Source organism: Pantherophis guttatus, chromosome 6, assembly GCF_059756535.1.
Source record: "Pantherophis guttatus breed Tessera chromosome 6, ASM5975653v1, whole genome shotgun sequence".
Lineage (NCBI taxonomy): Eukaryota > Metazoa > Chordata > Lepidosauria > Squamata > Colubridae > Pantherophis > Pantherophis guttatus.
In genome coordinates this window covers 24,579,302-24,597,708 of record NC_142068.1, presented here as the reverse complement: position 1 = coordinate 24,597,708, position 18,407 = coordinate 24,579,302, and the positions used below count along the sequence as shown (strand labels likewise).

Below are 18,407 nucleotides of genomic sequence, written 5' to 3'. Positions count from 1 at the left end.
ATCCTTCCTTTTCTGTATGTGCGAGCGGCAGCAGAAGATGCTAGCTGGGTGTTTTGGTACGCTTCCTCCCGCGGCAGGCCTGAAATGCTTTGACCCCGGAGATAATGTGCAGGAAAACCTCTCGCAACCACGAGAATGCCGACTTATTTGGTAAATATAAATAATATAACACGACCCGTTGTTCAGAAATGCCGGTCACACCTTCCCCTAAGTGGGAACGATCGAAGTGGCTAACCCTTACAAGTCCCAGTGGAAGTGAAAGAGGCAGCCCTGGATTCTGCGCGGCTTACTCAAGAGCAGAGATTTCGATAGCGCCCGACTTAGTTGTCCCCGAACCAACATTGTTTCATCGTGGTTTATTGAAATAATCATGAGGTTTGAATCCACACGATACACTGAATCGTGATAGTTACTGGATTTTGGCTTTGCCTGCCTCGTGACGCCGGCTACTGCCGAAGCGCGCAGGGGTTTGCCGGAAATCGCCCTTTATCCCGATCGCCATTGATTTCCCTCAGGGGTCCCTTCAACGAAAACTGGTTACTATAACTGAATTGCAGCCCGATTTTATGCCCTGGATCTGATTGAGCGCTGCCCTAACCCTAAATTCCCAGGCAAAATACGTCCCATCAAACGTTGGGGAAGCCCTTTTCCAGGAAAGCGAATTCAGCTTTCGATTATATTTTTGCTCCTATGGGAGATTACCCGATCCACTTCTACTGGGGATGATATTGAGGCAGTGGGATTTAGTGAGGAAGATCCCTAGGGATCGCATTTATAACGGGTTTGTGGGACATCTTTCTGCAGAATCAATAGAACCAAATTGTTTCATTCTGTGTAATTAGCATCAAGGATAACAACTGTAGAAGTAAAATAAACTATTTACCCCACTCCTTCCCCCAAGAGAGATTCTTTTAACGGAAAGAACCTCTTGGATTTTCTAACTTTCCAACATCTCCAACAGAAGGAAAAGGCATGCAAGCGAACCCTACAGTATAATTAGATTCAGCCCTAAATTTGTGATCCTAAGTATCAGGAAGAAATTATCAAGGGAACCCATGGATTTATTTTCTGGAATTGGAATTTATAGGATTGCATTGTGCGTGAGGAATTGTTGAAACCTGCTATACAATAGCATAGATTTTTTTTCCTGTGGAGGAAAAACATCAACCAAAGAGATCGGGAAGAAAGTCACATTTTGAAAATCAGGAATATAAAGATATGAGGGGATGAAGGGCCAACCTCCCTTTGACAGATTTGGTTGCTCTCTAAAGTTTGCAGAAAGTAATATGTAAGTAACCACACTTAAACACACAGGAAGCAGGAATCCCAAGAAGATAAAAGAAGGGGGAAATAAATTTGAAAAGGTAGAATGGCACTATTGATTTAATAGGATCAGGAACAAAAGTTGTGCGAAACCATCAATTAAAATTTTACTTTCTCATTTTTTTTCCCATTCAATAGATTGCAAAGTGTCTTAATTCATAACTTGGCACTTATTGAAAACTGTGACGTCGACAATGAACAAATAAAAGCGAAGCAAACCTGAGTGGAACAAACTCTCGTGCCGACAACACGGAAATAAAATATCAGCGTTTCTTTCTTCTTGGCCACATTTTCTTTTCCCCTCAATAACTTAAAATACACTAGAAAAAATACGGTCATTATAAATAATTTGTTTTGTTTTGTTTTCATGGAGAACAAATAATTATAAAGCTCTGTTCCTAGCAGAGTTCAACTGGCAAAAGAGATTTCTCTCCCCTCTCCGTTTCATTTTTCTTGGCAAAAAGAGAGCGAGCAGCTCTGGCTTGGAGCGAACGGACGGACCGGCTATTTCGCGGCCGCTCAGATTACCGCTATATATATATATTTATATTTATATTTCTTCAGAAAAGAAAAAAAATACATTGATATAGATTATGTAACATCACAAGGTTACGGGGATGGATGCACCTTTATGAGATCGGATCGAAAGGTTTGACGGAACACTCAACTCACCAATTATTTACCATCGCCGAAATAAATGCTTTTGTGCACCAGTATCTTTCTTTTTTAAAAAATATACTTCGTACCCCCTGCCATTATTAGAGATGGCCTTACGGATGGCCGTGGATACCCTTCCGTCCGTACAGCGAAGAGAGGAGGAAGACACCCAAGGTTACTAGAAATCCGACAGCCAAACAAGCTTCACCCGAGAAACAAGCTACATAGAAATCCCATTGAAATCAATGGGATGAGAGCTGTTGGCCACGGATCCTGTCGATCTCAATGAGAGGTTGTGAAAATGAAGGCAGCCTCGGCGTGGGGCTGGGGGGGGGGGAGCGGTCCGAAATTGATAACGTAATCGTGGCTTTATTAGAATTTTATCTTTTCTTAGAACTCTTATAGGAGGCTGGATGTTTGAACCAAAAACAGGGATGGGGCAAACAGGCTCCAAGGAATCATGATTCTTGCCATGTCTTTTGGAAAATAAGTCAGTGTCATCAATTAAACTTATCGCGGGGGGGTGGTTGTCTGCAGGAGATGGTCAAAAAAATCAATATGGCGACTTGTAGAAGGCAGGCGGGGCTTGCGATCGCACCGTCGCGATTTTGACTTTTTTGACCATCTCCTGCAGACACCCAAGTCAAAGATCAGCGGAGTCTTAAACGACCAGGGCTTGAGTGCTGTTGGCGGGGGGAGAGATGTCTCTCACACATGGCCCATTGCTTTCGATGGGATCGGGAAGGCGACCAGGAGCGCCCCCTTTCTCTGCATTGCATTGCATTGCATGGCGAGGTCTCCCTCCCGACCCCTCTCTCGTTAACTCGGGCGCGGCGTGCTTCTTTCCCTGACGGATTTCGTTCTCCTCCAAGATTTCGGATGCGATGCAAACAAGGGACGCCAAGAAGTTTAAAAAATAATAATAATAATAATTAACCGAACCCCATGCAAACCCTAGCAAAATATTCCGACTTGTTTTAGGTTTGGGGGAAGAAAAAAAAGGGGGGAGAGAAAGAACCGCGCGTCTTCCTTTCCCCTCCCTCTCTCCTCCTCCTCTTCCCTCTTCCTTCCCCCCCACATCTCCAACTTCTAAGTTCGTAGCTGCTCGAGCTCCAGCTTTATCCGATGCAACGTGAAAGGAGGCCCGCCTCTCTTAGATCCACTTTCCTCGCATTAAAGTGAACTTCGCAGGAAAAAAAAGGGTCCGTTTCAAAACCTGTGAACTTCCCAGCTGCGCGCCTAACACACAGTCCTTCGCGCGCTTTTCTCAGTCAGCCCCTTTGCGCTCCCCTCTCCGTTTTACGAGGGAGTCGCCTGCCGTCGTCGTCGCCGCCCTCCTCTTCTTCTCGCTTGATCAGCCGGAGCGGGAAGGCAGACATTTTGCCCTCAACTCCCCTCGGTCAAAGACGTTTCCTCAGAAGTGAGTTTCCCGCCCACGCCGCTGCGTCGGGGTCCCCGGACCGGGTGTCTTGGAGGCTAAAACCCCTCAGTTTGGAAGCCGCGCAGGCGCTCTCGGGCTTGGCCTCGCTCCTGAGGCGCCAAAGTCGGCCTCTGTCAGAAAGCGGAGCGCGGGAGGGTGGCGGGGGCGTCGGTCCGGAGAGCCTGCCCCCCGGGTCCCCGCGCTGCTGCCTGCGGTGGTGGGATGGCCACGGGGCCCGAAGAGTCACAGGCCCAGCGCGGCCGCGTGCTTTTTGGCTTTGAGTCTGAGGTCCGCGATGCTCGAGTTCTTGCTGGTGGTCTTGGCCGCCGCGGCTGCGGCCACCACTGAAGCGGCCGAGGCCGACTCCGCCGCCAGGGTGGCCAAGGGCAGGCCGAAGGGCGGGGCCGGGAACATCATGTAGGGCGCGTGCGCCGCCAGGTGCGGGTGGAGGTGGTGGTGCGCGTGCGCCACGGCGCTGTCCAGCTGCAGCTGTGCCTGCACCTGAAAGGACAAGGGCGTCACGTTGCAATGACTATCCTAAAAGGTGTAACGAGAATGGAGAGAGACAAGAGCGTTAACGGACCGCCCAGCCATGGGGGGCCCCCCACTCCCCCGCCCTTCAGCGCGCGCACCCACTTCTCGGGGTGGGGTGGGGTGGGGTGGGGTGTTTCCTGAGGAAAGGGAGAAGTTAGCCGACTTGGTTGGGATTTGCCCAACCAAGGTAAACTCTGACCTTCAGCCCCATCAAAAGAACTAGCCTAGGCCTTAGCAGGAGTGAACCCAACCAGGTGTCTTTATTTGTTTATTAAACCATGATGTACAGAACCAGGTTGCTGCCTCATTAAGCACTGTTTGTTTACACATTTACAGCGCCAAAGTTCACACAACAGGGAAAGCCAAGGCCAAACAAATGATATTGTGGTGCTAGGTGACCTGGGACTTCATATACAGAGAAGGCAGAGAAGGTTTTTCTCTCTCTCTTCCCGCTCTCCCTGTTTTTTGGAAGAAGAGGAGGACAAATTAAAATGAGAAAAATCCATGCCTTTCCTAAATTCCACCTTTTTATCTGTAAGTGAAGCCCTGAACAAGTTGTGCAGAGTGCTGGGTTTATTTTCTGGCAAAGAAAATTTAATAATTCCTTAAAAAAATGTGTTGTGGTGGGTAGGGAGAGTTAAAGTTCAGTTTAGCTTGCCTGGGACTAGCTATCAGGTAGCAAAACCATAATATATTTCATTGGGAATAAGCCCCATTGAATACAAGCCTCGCTTCTGAGTAATGCATACATAACATTTATAGCTTGTATTGGTACATCCTCAAAGCTGGAAGAGGCAGCATTTAATGGGGCTTGCTCTTAAGCAGATGCTTTTACAGCTTTGCATCTATCTGTTTTAGCAAATTCTTCAAGCTACTCACAACATATGAAACCTCCAAGTCATCACATTCAGAAAAGCACAATAAGAGCACCTGAAGTAAATAGCAAGGTTGCAGAAGTGCTCTCACAGTACTTGGCTGAGTCTCAAAACAGGTACATAACATCCATAACAACAGGTCAAGGCTGTTTTGAGCTTTTGCAGAGCAGGCTCTAAATATTCGAAGATATTTACACAGCTTTCTGTCTAGCTGGAGTAAATGACATGAACAGCTAGTATATAGTCTTTAGACAAACAGTCACCAGAATGACTATCATCTAGTCAAGGGTAAGCCAAGAAGAGAAGAAAAAAAGCTCAGCTTTCAGAATAAAAATGGCTGGGGAGCTAAAACAGATCTAGTGCCAGGAAATAATCTATTCATTTCTTCTTACCTAGGATCATGTATCACGCCAAACCTAAAGCATTAGCAAAACACAATTATTGGCCCATGTAACATCAAATCAAATGAATTTTGTGGCAGCTTTATGTGACAGTCTGGTTAATGTCACACGTTCCAAATATGTTGACCACAAATTTCATTTTATTCTAGTCTAGTATGGGTGAACTAGCTCTTTTGTTTCAAAGCTGAGCAGTACAGAGCCATACCTGAGTGTTGTTTAATATTATGTTTAGTGGTGGTGGGGAGGTTTGGAGGGAGGTGTTAAAGAAAGCTTTAAATATTTTTTGGGGGGTTATTATCCAAGATGCCGGATGGACACAGGAATACTGACTGCCTGAACTCAGAAATGCATTGCTTCATTGATTGGTTTCTTCTGCTGATGGGTTTGCTGAATCTTGCATTGATTGACTGGTCTATCTGCTTATAATATGTTCATTACACATATTAAGCACAAAAATGTTGGTTTAGAGCTTCTGGTACTGTTACTGTTTTATTTCTGTGGCAGCTGCCAAATGGTATATGTGCTATTTAGCTAACCGTACGGAGTGATGGCAAATTGGCTAAAATGTAGTTAATTGTCTTCCTAGCTATTAAACCATAGGCTTTTGATTCTAATAAATGTGCTTGATTGGTATTACGACTATCCATTCTGATTTTTTTTTCAAAATACTTTTAATATGGGGAAATTATATATGTGTTTTGCTAATTCTTAATTCATACATATTATGGTAATATTTAGGCTGCCTAAATATTATTGAGTTGAGTACTATAACCCTAAAGAACACCAAACAAGTAGGTACAAATTCCAACACTATACTTTTATCTCTTGCCTTTTCTCCGAGTTCTTTAAAGGCTGAAGATATTTATGGTTCTAGTCATCATTTTGCCTGAATTTTGTAAAAGTATGATTTACACAGATTCTAATTATAACTGTTTGGAGCTTTAAAGAGGTTTGCTGTGTTGTTAATGAATATCGTGGATACCGGCCACCCTTTTTTGATAGTTTTTCTTTCTGATGCATCTAAGAATATTTAATCCTATACAAAAGGCCTGAAAGTCAAAATCTATGTATATTCAATAAAAAAATTAAAAAGCATTGAATTTCATGTATATTGAGATAAGGCTGTTTTTTCTAACTTTGTATTGACTGGTCGTTCAATCTACGACTAGCAGAATTCCCACCAGGATTGGCTACCTGTGCTGATTGGGAATTCTGGGAAATGTAGTCCAATCACATTTAGAAAGTGCCAGGTTAGGAAAGGCTGAACAAAGGTTCGAAAAGAATGATCTGTCCACAATTATTTAATGGGTGTGCACCATCTGGAGTATACCATTACTAGCAGCAAACCTGAGGAGGACAACTTTCATTTGGACTGAGCACAAGTCATTAAAAACCTTCTGGCTTTATGGCTCCAAGATGCTATTTCTAATACATCCATTATAAATCCCCTGGAAATCAACTAGAGTTATTTCGAAGTAATGGCCATGATTTAGAGACAGAAGCCCCAGAAATCAATGTCTTAAGATGATCAGCTAGGCTGGGCAAGAGCCCAACATGTTTAGAAACAGGGTTGTCAGGCTTTCCTTCATTCACCAATCATAGATTGTTTAAAAGGGAATTTCCAAGGGGGGGGAGAGATTATATGGGTTTTTTAAAAGCACATTAAACACTATTTTCAGCTGACAGCAAGAATATAAATTAAACTATTTAAAATAGAATTCTATTTGTAGAACTTTGCCAGTTGTGCTTTTTTGTTTTGTTTAATCCTGCAAATATCATTCTATCAAAATTAGGATATGCACGTTCAGTCTTGATGCCTACCCTTGTTTCCAATGAGAATAGCAAAACTCAATTCTTTGGAGCACTCTGTGGCTGCATCAAGGGTGGCCTTTCTAATTGGCCTTACTAGCTTCACTGCATTAAATTCATGGGACTTTATCTGATTAAACATGCCTGGTTCACACAGAGATTGTTCCTTTTAATAGTATCTGCAAGTAAAACCTCCTTGAACACATAATGCAATCTTCTCCAGGTAATATGGATAAAAATGGTCTTGGCTCTCAGGCTTATGTCCTGAATGAACTTGCCAAATTTGGCTTCACAATTTTGGCATCTTTCCAGATCCCTGATTGCTCTATTCCAATCTAGCCCCCCTGGTTCTTTGAGATTACAGCCATGAGAACTGGATCCTAGCAAAATCAAAGCAGGGAGAAAAGTTTTCCCATTTTAATTTTTTTTGTTTGCTTGTTTGTTTGTTTTCATTTGAAGAGCTTTCCACAGCAAACCTGAGTACCCTGGCAGGGCAATTAAATGATGATTGTTTCAATACAGTCATGCAGAAGTTTAGAATGATCTGCAGATCTTCCACAGATGCAAGGAAGATTTGTTCTCATCCTCTACACCTCTCCCTTTCCCCTGCAGAAGGAAATTGTGGCATTTGCTTTCAGCAAAAAAAGTGTCCAGGGCTTCTGTCTCCAAAGAGCAAGATGGAGAGAACTACAGGAAAGGAATGGGAGCTACTGGTGGCCCCTCGGTCTCAAGAGATGCCCACGGCTGGCCCTTCTACTTGCCTGCTGGAAAGGCATCCGCAAAGCCCCAACATTCACGTAGGGAGCAACTCGGCATGCTTCAAACTGGCTTGCTGCTCCAATGAGGACCCCTGAAACAAACAAGAATTGAATCACAGTCCACTTTTAATCCTTAGAGTCTCCCAGCCATAATAGGGAAGAGAAAAGCAGAACTTGAAGATATTAAGCTAAAATGATTAGTGCCTGCATTTAGGCCATTTGGGCTCAGGTGCAAGACAAAAAAGACTTTTTCTGATTGCTTCCATCCCCGCAGTCCTGGGCAAATAGCTTCCCTGCTCCTCTTGATGTTATCCCAAGTGGCACCATCCTATGTACTTTTGCACTGAAGGAAGAGTCCCCTTGTATCCCATGAAATCAGGCTGATAAATGTGCAGAAAGCTGCAATGTTAGGAAAGTTCAATAGAGATTATAGCACCCAAACCAGGCAAGACACTCAAGAGCTCAGTAATTAAAGAAGGCATGTCTATGGCAAAAGCCCCTTTGGCTTCATTTCACATACGTACCTTTATGGAGCTGGTTTTCTTGCTTTCTGCATTTAGCTCTTCTGTTCTGAAACCAGACCTGGGCAGACAAACAGGGAGAAAAGCAAACAAGTCAATATAAAGCCACAACTATATATATTAAGTGATCTTTCTCTGATGCCATGTTTATTTCAGGAAAGCTGCATTTTGTAAGCAGAGATTCTTCTTCCCTTCCTGTTTGCTACGCCCAGCCCTTTTCCATCTAAATCTGGTCTCTAGAGAACTTTCAGATCTTTTCCCTAGCTGCACACTGCAATTATTTGCCCAACTTTGGACTCTCCTCAGGCTGCCCCATCTAACAATAAATCCCATGAAACACAGCTGCATTCCTTTTTGAATAAGCCTGGGTATGATTGCATCACAAGGATCACCAGTCAACTGTAACATCTACAAATGTTGGAAGAACAGCAAATATTTCTGAATCTCCCTATAAGCTATCTCCAAGTTCCACAGGGTAGAATGAAGCACTCTCCTTTACAATGAACTAGATTCTGTATATGTATCAAAGTTCAGTTGTTACCATTATCCCAAAAGCACCTTCATAGTTGGAAAGGCACAGTTCTCACTCTTACCGTCCAAAGTTCGGACTCTTTCTGTTCTATATTTAAATAATCTAGTTGATCTAGAGTGGAAAAAGCCATTTAAATGTTCATTTTTGAAAAGCTTATCTCATTTTCAGACATTGCAGTTGTCAAATATTTGCATCATGCACGTTACACATTTTAGAACTTTTAGTAACTTATTTAAGAAATAGTACAGTAAAAGATATCTATCACACATGCTAAACATTGTAAAATGCATCAATCAACTTTTTTGTAATCACACACACAGTTTATGTGACTCTTTCTCAATAAATCTGAAGCCAGTTGAAATGAAAACTAGTTTTACGTTTTCATATTTCGGTTGAAACTTTGCTTGAATTTTAAACATATATGGTGGTAGAAAACATTTCCAATGGTTTGGAAGCAATCCCTATTCTTCAAAAGAAATTTATCCCAAGTAAACGCTGATAGATTGAAATTTTCCTCTGTAAAATCAATGGTTCTTACTTCCCTTCTGAGTGAAATGTATTTCATCTCAGGCCTATTAAGCACTTTAATGCTGTAACCCAATACAGATTCACTGGGGATTGATCCTATTGTGCTTAGTAAGTCCTGTCTCCTAGTAGTTGTGTCTAGATGTCTGCTATAAGTCCTATGATTTTCAGCTGGGAGAGAGTGAGGTTTATTTCCTTCACTCAGTTTTCTGGAAGTCCCTCTGTAGTCAATTGACCTTATTTGTGAGTAAATGTTGTTGGTAATTCTATTAAACATTTACACAAAATGTGGGTATAAGAGGAAGTAAAATGGATGAACTTAATAGGGTGACCCCCGTTTATATTTTTGAAAAAAGAGTCTTCCAGACAAAGCTAGGTAAGTTCCAATCTAAGATTCAGAGGCATATGCAATGGTCAAATATTGAAAATTGGATTATCATGCAAGAAGCTCACCTAGATGGAGCAGAAGGGACATTTATTTGGACTCTAAAACCAGGGAGGGCAGAAAGGAAAGAGGAAGGCATGGGGTGTTCCTCAAGAGGATGAGTTGGAAACACTCCAGATTTTAACAAAAGCAACAGAGTCTTGTGATGCTTTCAACTTCAAGGCCAAGAATGTTATTATGACATAAACTTTCAAGCATCACAAACTATCAAGTGTCTTTATGCCCTAATAACTATGCTATAAGTCTTTCAGATGCCATAACACTTTAACAATGTCTACAGTAGATAAATGCACTGACCTTCAGTTGAACAATAGAAGCCATGACATTTTTTTTCTTTCCGAATTTAGTGGTGGTAAGAAGAGTTTGGAATTAAAAGAGGACCTGAACTGATGGGTTTATCCTAGTGAAAGCAAATTCCTAGGCTCAGAATGTGTTACTACATAGTTTTAGGGCCTAAAAGGGAAATAGAGTATCCAATACAAGTTGGACATTTGTAGTGGGGCCTGATTAGCAGGTCTTTGGATTATCAAAACTGAGGTCTATATCTCTGTCTTCCTGCTCCTTCCTATCCCTTAGCAAAGCAGAATTACTCTCTCTCTCCTGACTCTCTTGCCAATACAGCCTTATCTTTGCAGAGGCAACCCTGTTGAACTTCTCTATTTGACCTAACTCTGAAAGTTTGAAATATTTGGATATTTACACAAAATACATACATACATACATACATTAAAAATAACTCAAAAAGGAATGAGCTCATTAAAAGCTAGTTGTATTGATTAGCTTTCTCTGTAAGAAAAACAAAACACCAAAGCATTTAATTACAAACTTTGAGGTGGAGGGTCATAAAAGTGTCATAATAAAGAAGCTGAGAAATGCTCTCTTTCTCTGGGGACTAGCATGCAATACAGAAGCAGAATAATGATCTCATTATTATGATAATCTCATTTGTTCCCATATTAGGGGAAAAAATAGAAAATGTGAAAACAGCTCCACAGTAGGCAAGATATCATTTCTGGCTATATTAAAGCAAGAAAAAGTTTTAAAAGCATGAAGAAGGAGAATAAAGTTGGAACTTTACCCCTTAACAAATTTGGACTGCCTGATCCTATATCTATTCTTCCCCTGCCATCCCACACATACTCCCGGCAAGTTCAAAAGAAGATACTATTAAGATCCATTGAGTTCAGAAAGACTAACATTTGAGCAAAGGCTTAAAAGTGAACCGTTTCTTTAGTGATTTCTACTTTAAATTGGTTGGATTCCAGGCTTTAGTGTGTAAAGGGAGAGGGTAAGAAGGTAGGAGTGACCGAAACCTGCTGTCCTTCAAAGGGAAAAGAATCTCGCTGCAGATTTTCTTTGAAAGGAGGGGCGAGTTTGAAAAGAAGTGAGCTGATGTCTGCACACCTAGAACCCACCTTAGGACACATCGAGATGACCCAGATGCTCTGGAGTCTAGACCTAACCTTATTCAGGGTACTGCCTATTGGCTTTAAAGAAACAGACATGTAAACCAACTGTGGGATGGGGGACTCATTCAAGTCTGCGAAAGACACTACTTTGTTTTCAGGGAGTTGCTAGCAAGAGATTCCAGAATTCCAGGCTAAAGCTACCATTCCTGCTAGCTTTTCCTGGGGCAGCAGCCATTGAGCAAAAGCAGCAAAGGGAGCCCAGCCTGCCTGCTTCCTGGAAACAGGTCCCATCGGATTTCGTGTGACTTAATTCCAGAGAACTCTCTGTAGTCGGTGCAGCAAAGCAATTGGATCCTGTGCAGTTACACAAAGCAGCATAGCCACAAGACTCAATATCTTTACTCAGGAGTAAACCCACCAGCATCTAAGGCCATTGCTTCTGCGTGAACCTGAGCAGGAGTAGGTCTGGAGATTGGGATTTCATTCTTCTAGTATGCTCACACTAGCTAGCAAGCTCTTCTTCCTGCCATCTGCCAAGGAGAACCAGGCAGGAAAGGATGCTTAAAGCCAGTGCTTCACAGGCATTTTCTGGGGCCATTTGAAAGGATCCAGACTCTAATCAATGCAAATCTGTGGAAGTTCTTCTCTACGGATTATACCAAGCGCCAGTTATTCTTTTGTTGAGGCAACCAAACCTCCCTACTCTGGAATCAAGCAGCCTTTAATTCCTCCCAACTCTATCTCCCCCTCTCCCTCTCCCTTCCTCCCTCTCTCCCTCTTTCTCTCTCCCCTCCCTCCCTCCCCCTCTCTCTCCTCCCCTTCCATTTTTAACTATTCAAAATATAGATACCCATGATTGAAAGAGTGTGTTTTATGTTGCCAATTTAAAGAGCAGGGGAGATAAATGGAAAATCAGAAAGGAGTAACAAGGGCAAGCAAAGAGGGGGGTTTTTTTTCCTCTTCCAACTTTCCCTAGGTTATATCTTTAAAAAAACCAAAACTCTGTGTTTCTGCACCCACCCACCCACCCCCACCCTCGCCCCCGTTTGATTCTCTTCTGCCTTTGCTGCAAACTCGACTGTTCAGATTCTGGCTTGATCCGATTACAAGATGCAGAGAAAGCCTTTCAAAAGTGGAGCCCGGTTTGGTGCAGATGGCAGCCGATGCCGCCAAGATGGAGGGGAAAGGATCAGTTACTCTGCGAGCAGCTGCAGATGTTCAAGGCCTAAAAACGACTCCTTGGGTTCACACAAAGGCGGGGTCCGTTTTCCTGGGGAATCACGGCAGATAGAGAGGTATAGTGTTCCCTCCAAACACTGGACAAACGAATCTGGCGTTTGGCTTGCCAGCATCTTCGGAGGAAAGGAGTGAGCTTACAAAACTTTGGCTCAAGGACCGTTTAAGGAAAATTTGGAAGGTGTAGGAAAAGAGAAAAAAAAAAGAACAGCTTCTTTAAAAAAAAAAAACTTGCTTGTACCCTCTAAACTGAGCAGTGTGTAAGCCTTCCTTTCCGTTCACCTTTCTTGGAGGTTTTTAAAATTGCTTACAAGGAAGGAAGCTTTAAATACACTGTAAATACACATCCAAGTTCCTGTTTTAGACCTTTTTTTCTTTCTGTGTGTGCCTATACTATCTAGCCTGGGTACACTTTGGTAAGGCCGTATACATTTTTCCAGGTGGAAAGCTTAGATAAATCCTGAAATGATAGAACTGAAGCCATGGGAAAGATCTTATTTGAGTCCCACTCACAGTGGTTGTCTTTGCAGGAACTAAATTGTGGTTTGCTGAACCAACATTTACTTGATTTCACCCAGTTGCCTGAGGTCACATACACTAACTCTATTCAATGGCTGGTCATTTTCACACATGGAGTCACAACTCAGCTAGCCTAAGCTTGCAGTTGGAAGCTCAGCCCAGCATGAAACCTGGTTTGCCTTCCCACCTTGTTCCATCTTCACTTCTCTCAACAGACAACCTCTGGATACATTTGCACCAGTGGCTTGCCCTCCGTCGTTTGTTTTGCTTTGGATCCCCATCTTGCCCAACTCCATCCAATTGTGGCTTATTCCATAAACCCCGACTAAACAACCCAGCCTTGATAACAACGACAGTAATGGTTAGGAAGTGGAGAAAGTGGCTTGTCAGCGGGACAATAGAAGCAAGATTTTCAAAACCATTTAACACGTCTTTCCTCCGGCAGTCGGGGGAACAACCTGAATTCATCTCACTCCAGGTGAAGCCTAATTTGAATGTCTCCTCCCACGCTCCATCAAACCTGCCGCAAGCAAATTACAGGAACTCGGTCTTAAGGCCTCTGGTCCCCCGATTTAAAGAAGAGATCTGAGCTCTGGAAGGCGCCCGATGTGGTTGACGGGGAGGCTCGCTTATACCGCGGAATGAGTCTGAGCGGTGCTAAAGGTGGGTGGATCTGACTCATGATCGGTGCAGCTACCTTCGTTTCCTTTAGAAAAACCCGAAAGCTCGCGTCTCGTCGGACCTGCTGGGTCCGCTAAGCGGACGCCCCCATCCCGGCAACGGATCTCCTAGCTTTCTAAATGCCTTTCGAAAGCTCAGACGCGCGTTCAAACCCCTAGGAACCTTTCCAGCTTTCCAATCTGGAGCGGCCAGGGCACCTTCCGCGGGGAATCCGCGCTCACTCGCGGGGAGCTGCTGCTTCCTGACGGAAAGGATCGCGGCTCCTGCGCCAAGCAAAGGGTCGCCGGGGAAAGGCGGCCTCTCCTTTTGACTGTACAGTTAAACCAGCCGGGATCCAAAAGAAGCATCCGCCGGCAAGTGCAACCCTCGTACCCAAATGCCACCCACCCCACCCACCCACTCTCCCACTGGCGCTGCGGTCCCGGGATGCTTCAGAGGAAAATCGTCACCAGCCCCGAGTCCAGAAGCGGCTACCCCAAGACCCTTGGCAAGCGGCGGGCGGGCCTCACCTGCACCCGGGCTTCCGACAGTCCCAGCCGCTGGCTGAGCTCCTCTCTCATGAAGGCGTCCGGGTAGTGGGTCTCGTCAAAAAGCCGCTCCAGCTCGTTCAGCTGCTCCAAGGTGAAATTGGTGCGACTCCGCCGCTGCTTGATTTTCGTCTGCCCTTCGTCTTCCATCGCTTTGGCATCCTCTTTGCGTTCTTTCAGCTCGGGCGAAACTGGGGGGACGAGGCGAAAAGGCGATCAGAGCCGCGTGCCGGACCTTCTCCCCCGGAGCGCTGGGCCTGCTCTGATCGCCGGGTCTCCCCCCACGTGTCTTTTTGCCTTAAGCCGAGGAGGGGGGAGGGGAAGGGGAGGGGGGAGGATCAGAGATCAATGAACGAGGAAAGGTCACCTCCCTTAACGGTTTCGACTCGGCTGGAGGACTCGGCCGGCGAAGGCGCCCGGTGGGCCAAGCTTGCCGTTCCGATCAGGCTAGGTCTTCCCTTCTGAGCCCCCCCTCCCCCAAGCCTTCAATGTCCCATGGATTTCAGCGGGCAAATTAACGCCTTTATTGGGGAGGAGGAAGCTGAACTCAATGCGACTTGCTTCTGAACAGCTCAGCAAAGGGGTTTTTCTCCTTTGCAGGCGCAGTCCAATCCTAACCTCCTTTGAGATATTAGATGCAAAGCCCTGGTGCTTTAGAAGTTTAGACGATTGTACCCCAGGGTCTCAAACGAATTACACACAAATCAGATTCATTGTCTCTCTCTCTCTCTCTCTCTCCCTCTCTCTCCCTCTCTCTCTCTCTCTCTCTCTCTCTCTCTCACACACACACACACACACACACACACACCAGTTTTTCTTTCCCTCTAAGGCTTTCTTAGGAATATTTAAGGAAAACACCTCGAGTTCTGCAAAGGGCCTGGTGGCTCAGCAGACTGATAGCATTGTGATTAACACCAGCTGTCTGCAATTACTGCAAGTTTGAATCTCACCAGGCTCCAGGTTGACTCAGCCTTCCATCCTTTCTAAGGTAGGTAAATTGAGGACCTAGTTTGTCGGGGCAATAAGATGACTTTGTATAAATATACAAAAGTATGAAGGCTATTGCTTAACGCATTGTAAGCCGCCCTGAATCACCGGAGAAGGGGGGGGGCATATAAATCAATTTTTTTTAAAAAATGGAATTGGAAGGTCCCTTTCGCTTGCCCCAATCATCCCCAATCTTCTGCAGAACCAGAGGCCAAAGGGGTTGAAAAACTGAATTTAGAAAGACTAGTAAGTAGAGTCTCTAGACTCTAGAGCTACTTTTCTTTTAGAGACATGAATGCCAGATCTTTGGGTTTGGGAAAGAGGATCTGAAGAATGATTGGATCGAAGAGGGGGAAAAATTACCCCGAAAAAATATCCGAGCGTCTCTGAAGTTGGGGGGGGGGGTTGGGGGGTGGAGGAATCTTTCGGGTTCTGGACATACTTGGCAGTCTTTTTTTTTTTTCCTCGCCTCCCCCCCCCCGCCCAAAATCACTCCACTGGGGCCTTTCTGAGATAGGGTGGCTCTTTAGGAAGGGAACTCAACTGCCACGCGCGTTGGAAGCTACCTAATCCGCCTGGTTTTTCCAAGACTGGCGGGTTTTCGAGAAATCCTTGCGGCAGGTGCGGGAGACAGGCGGCATCTGCCACGCGCAACCTTTCCTCGGTCTATTTGGGGAAGTTGAAACTATCCTTGGTTTTCTTTGCGTAGAGAAATTTTTTTTTAAATGTCCCTTCAGAAACGAAATCTTTGCAAAATAACAACTCGGTCCTATTTTGATGTCTAAAAGTTTAAACCGTATCCCACCCCGTTTGCCTCCTCTTTGTCCTGGTTTTTCTCTCCCCCCCACCCCATTCCAGATGAAAATGAAAACTGATCCACGTAGGGAATTTGGAAGTTTATACATTCCTGCGACAAAGGCCTGCTGCTATTAATTATAACGAGAGAGAGTCGGTCTTAATCTTTCCCTCTTATTTCATTTTTTCCGCCTCTGCAGCCGACCGCGCGCAGGCAGAAACCTTTGACTTTGGACACCAGGCCCGGCTTTTACTTGGCCGAGCTAGGCTATCTAGTCACACCGCGGGGCTTTCCCAATTCAAAGGCCTGGTTTCTCCCTGGACGGTTTTGCCCATCGCTTCGCCGAAGTTTGTTTATCTCAACTGCGCTTCCCTCTCTAACCATATTCGGAATTTGTTTAGCAAATCATTTCCGGCTCAGGTTTTCAATCCAGTTCCGATCTGGAAGGAGCTACTTGCGTTAAACAAAAGGGTTGGAAGAAGAAGAGAGAGAGAAAAAAACCTCCTCCACCTCCCCTCCGCGAATATGGCACTCGCTGACTCAAACCACACACAGATATTCAAATATAGTTGAAAGTCACCGAGTTCTTTGGATAAGCAAAGGAAGGTCTACGGCCCTGCTTAAGATTCGTTTTTCTTCCTTGACGCCGCTGCGGTTTCTTCTTTTCAGTAGAACTGCAGACAGGTCGTGAAGGGCTTCAGAAAATAAAGCTGCAAGAAGCCTCCCCTCTTCGGATTTCAACGCTGCCTCTGATTAAAGGTTTCTTTTACAACGCGATTATAAATCGCGTCTTTCAAATGAACACTTTTTGGAAGTGTACTTTGTGAAAGACAAAACGTAATTTTCTTTACTTTTATTGTGCACCGTATTCGATGCACTAATAATGGCTACGCTTCAAGCTTTCCGATCCTCTTTTTAATATGCCGATTTATTTAATCCCGCCTTTGTTTTTTACGTTGCAAATATCGAAGAATCGCTTCGTGGAAGCGAATTCATTTGCAGCCGTAAATATTTTAAAACTTAAAGATGGACTTCAGAGTGACCTACTATACCTTTTTTTTCCCTCTCAGGGAGCTAAACGTTTTGAAAAAAAAGTAACGTGAGGAGCAATCGGACCCCCCATGTTGGCGGTAAAAAAAACTTTGGAGCATTGTGCGTGCCAGTCTCCCCCATATAAAAATATCTCTCTGAAAAACAACCCTAAACAAACCTTCACGGTAAATCAGGCACGCAACGCGGACCGGAGGAAAACCTCAGTTAGCCAACCTAACCAGCATCTCTGTCAAAAAGGGATCTACGGTCGATCCCCACAAAAATCCACAGGTAGAATTTTCCCCCCCTCCCACCACTTCCGCCGACCCCCGGCTATCTGGAACCGTACCTCCCTGGGAGATGGCCGGACTGGGTTTCTTTCTTTTTCTTTCTTTCTTTTTTTTCATGGGGTTTAGTTTTCAATATTCTCAGCGCTTTGCCATGTTTGTCGAGAGAGCGAAATTGAAGGCACCGAAGATCAGACCGCCCGGCTTCATCCTTTGCTCTCCCCAAGTTTCCTCGCCCGCTTTCTTGTCGGTCCGGACTCAACGCGGATCTTTCGGCGGGGCTTTCCGAGCGAACCCGCAAGCGTGGAAACGCAAGCACACGCGCGCGCGCCCGCGCTCAGCTAGGCGCGCCTTTTCCTTTTGCTCTCCCTGCCACCCCAAGCCCACATCTCCGACAGCCCCCCGCCTGGTCCCCAGCCTCGCCTGTTGCCCCCCATCCCACCCCACCCATACAAGCCGGGGCTCTTACCTTCGCTGAGTTTAGGAGTGTCCGCGTCTCGATTCCTGTCGACGGCGCCCATGTCCAGCTCTCGCACCGGTGATCGCCTTCCCGAGCCGCCGCTTCCACCAGCTCCCCGGGCCGCCGGGCTGCCGCTCTCCTCCGCGCTGGCCTCGCTGGAGCCTCCGGACTCCTTAGTTCCCCTGACGGGTCCGCTTTCCAGCACCTCCCTGTACGTGATCAGCTCCTTCTTCTCTTTCACTTTCTGATCAAACGACTTGGAGACAAAAGCGGTAAGTTCTTCCATCGCCGGCTCTTCTTTGGGCTCTTTTTTTCTCCCCCTCGTTTGCCTCCTCTGGCTGCTCCGAGCCCCCCAATAAACACATCAAGGGGGTCGGGAGGAGGGGGAGTGGGAGGAGAAGAAAAAAAAGGGGGGAGGGTGGGTGGGGAAGGGAGAGAAAAGCCGCAGAGGGGCTGGCTGGCTGGCTGGCTGGCTGGAGCGTTAAATGGGAGCGGAGGTTTCCCAACCCCGAGCGAAGCTTGTAAAAAACCGGCCTTTGACAATTCTCCCCGCGAAGAGTTCCGATCTGTCTGGGCTTCGGTGATTGAAGTCCCCACTATTTATACTTTGCAGAGCCAGCCCCTCGTTTGGAGCAAATAACCTCCCCTTTGGTACTGGGAATGAACCCCCTTC

General features: G+C 45.3%; 1 protein-coding gene across 1 annotated transcript; it reads right to left on the bottom strand.

Annotated features, from left to right (window-relative positions):
* Positions 1–1,365: 1,365 nt before the first annotated feature.
* SHOX2 (SHOX homeobox 2) lies at positions 1,366–18,306 on the bottom strand. Its single transcript, XM_034439135.3, has 5 exons — positions 17,744–18,306; positions 14,155–14,363; positions 8,302–8,359; positions 7,781–7,869; positions 1,366–3,937 (listed from the first exon to the last, which is right to left on the bottom strand). Exons 1-5 carry the CDS (start codon positions 18,018–18,020, stop codon positions 3,644–3,646), a joined length of 927 nt encoding a protein of 308 aa, XP_034295026.1. The 5' UTR covers positions 18,021–18,306; the 3' UTR covers positions 1,366–3,643.
* Between the last annotated feature and the right edge of the window lie 101 nt (positions 18,307–18,407).

Bases quoted from the DNA above. Each gene is read 5' to 3' on its own strand.
- SHOX2 (XM_034439135.3), bottom strand. From the start codon at position 18,020: ATGGAAGAACTTACCGCTTTTGTCTCCAAGTCGTTTGATCAGAAAGTG. The intron at 7,870-8,301 runs GTACGTATGTGA...TGTTTGTTTCAG, and splicing joins AGAAAACCAGCTCCATAAAG to GGGTCCTCATTGGAGCAGCA. The intron at 3,938-7,780 runs GCAAGTAGAAGG...TACACCTTTTAG, and splicing joins TGCGGATGCCTTTCCAGCAG to GATAGTCATTGCAACGTGAC.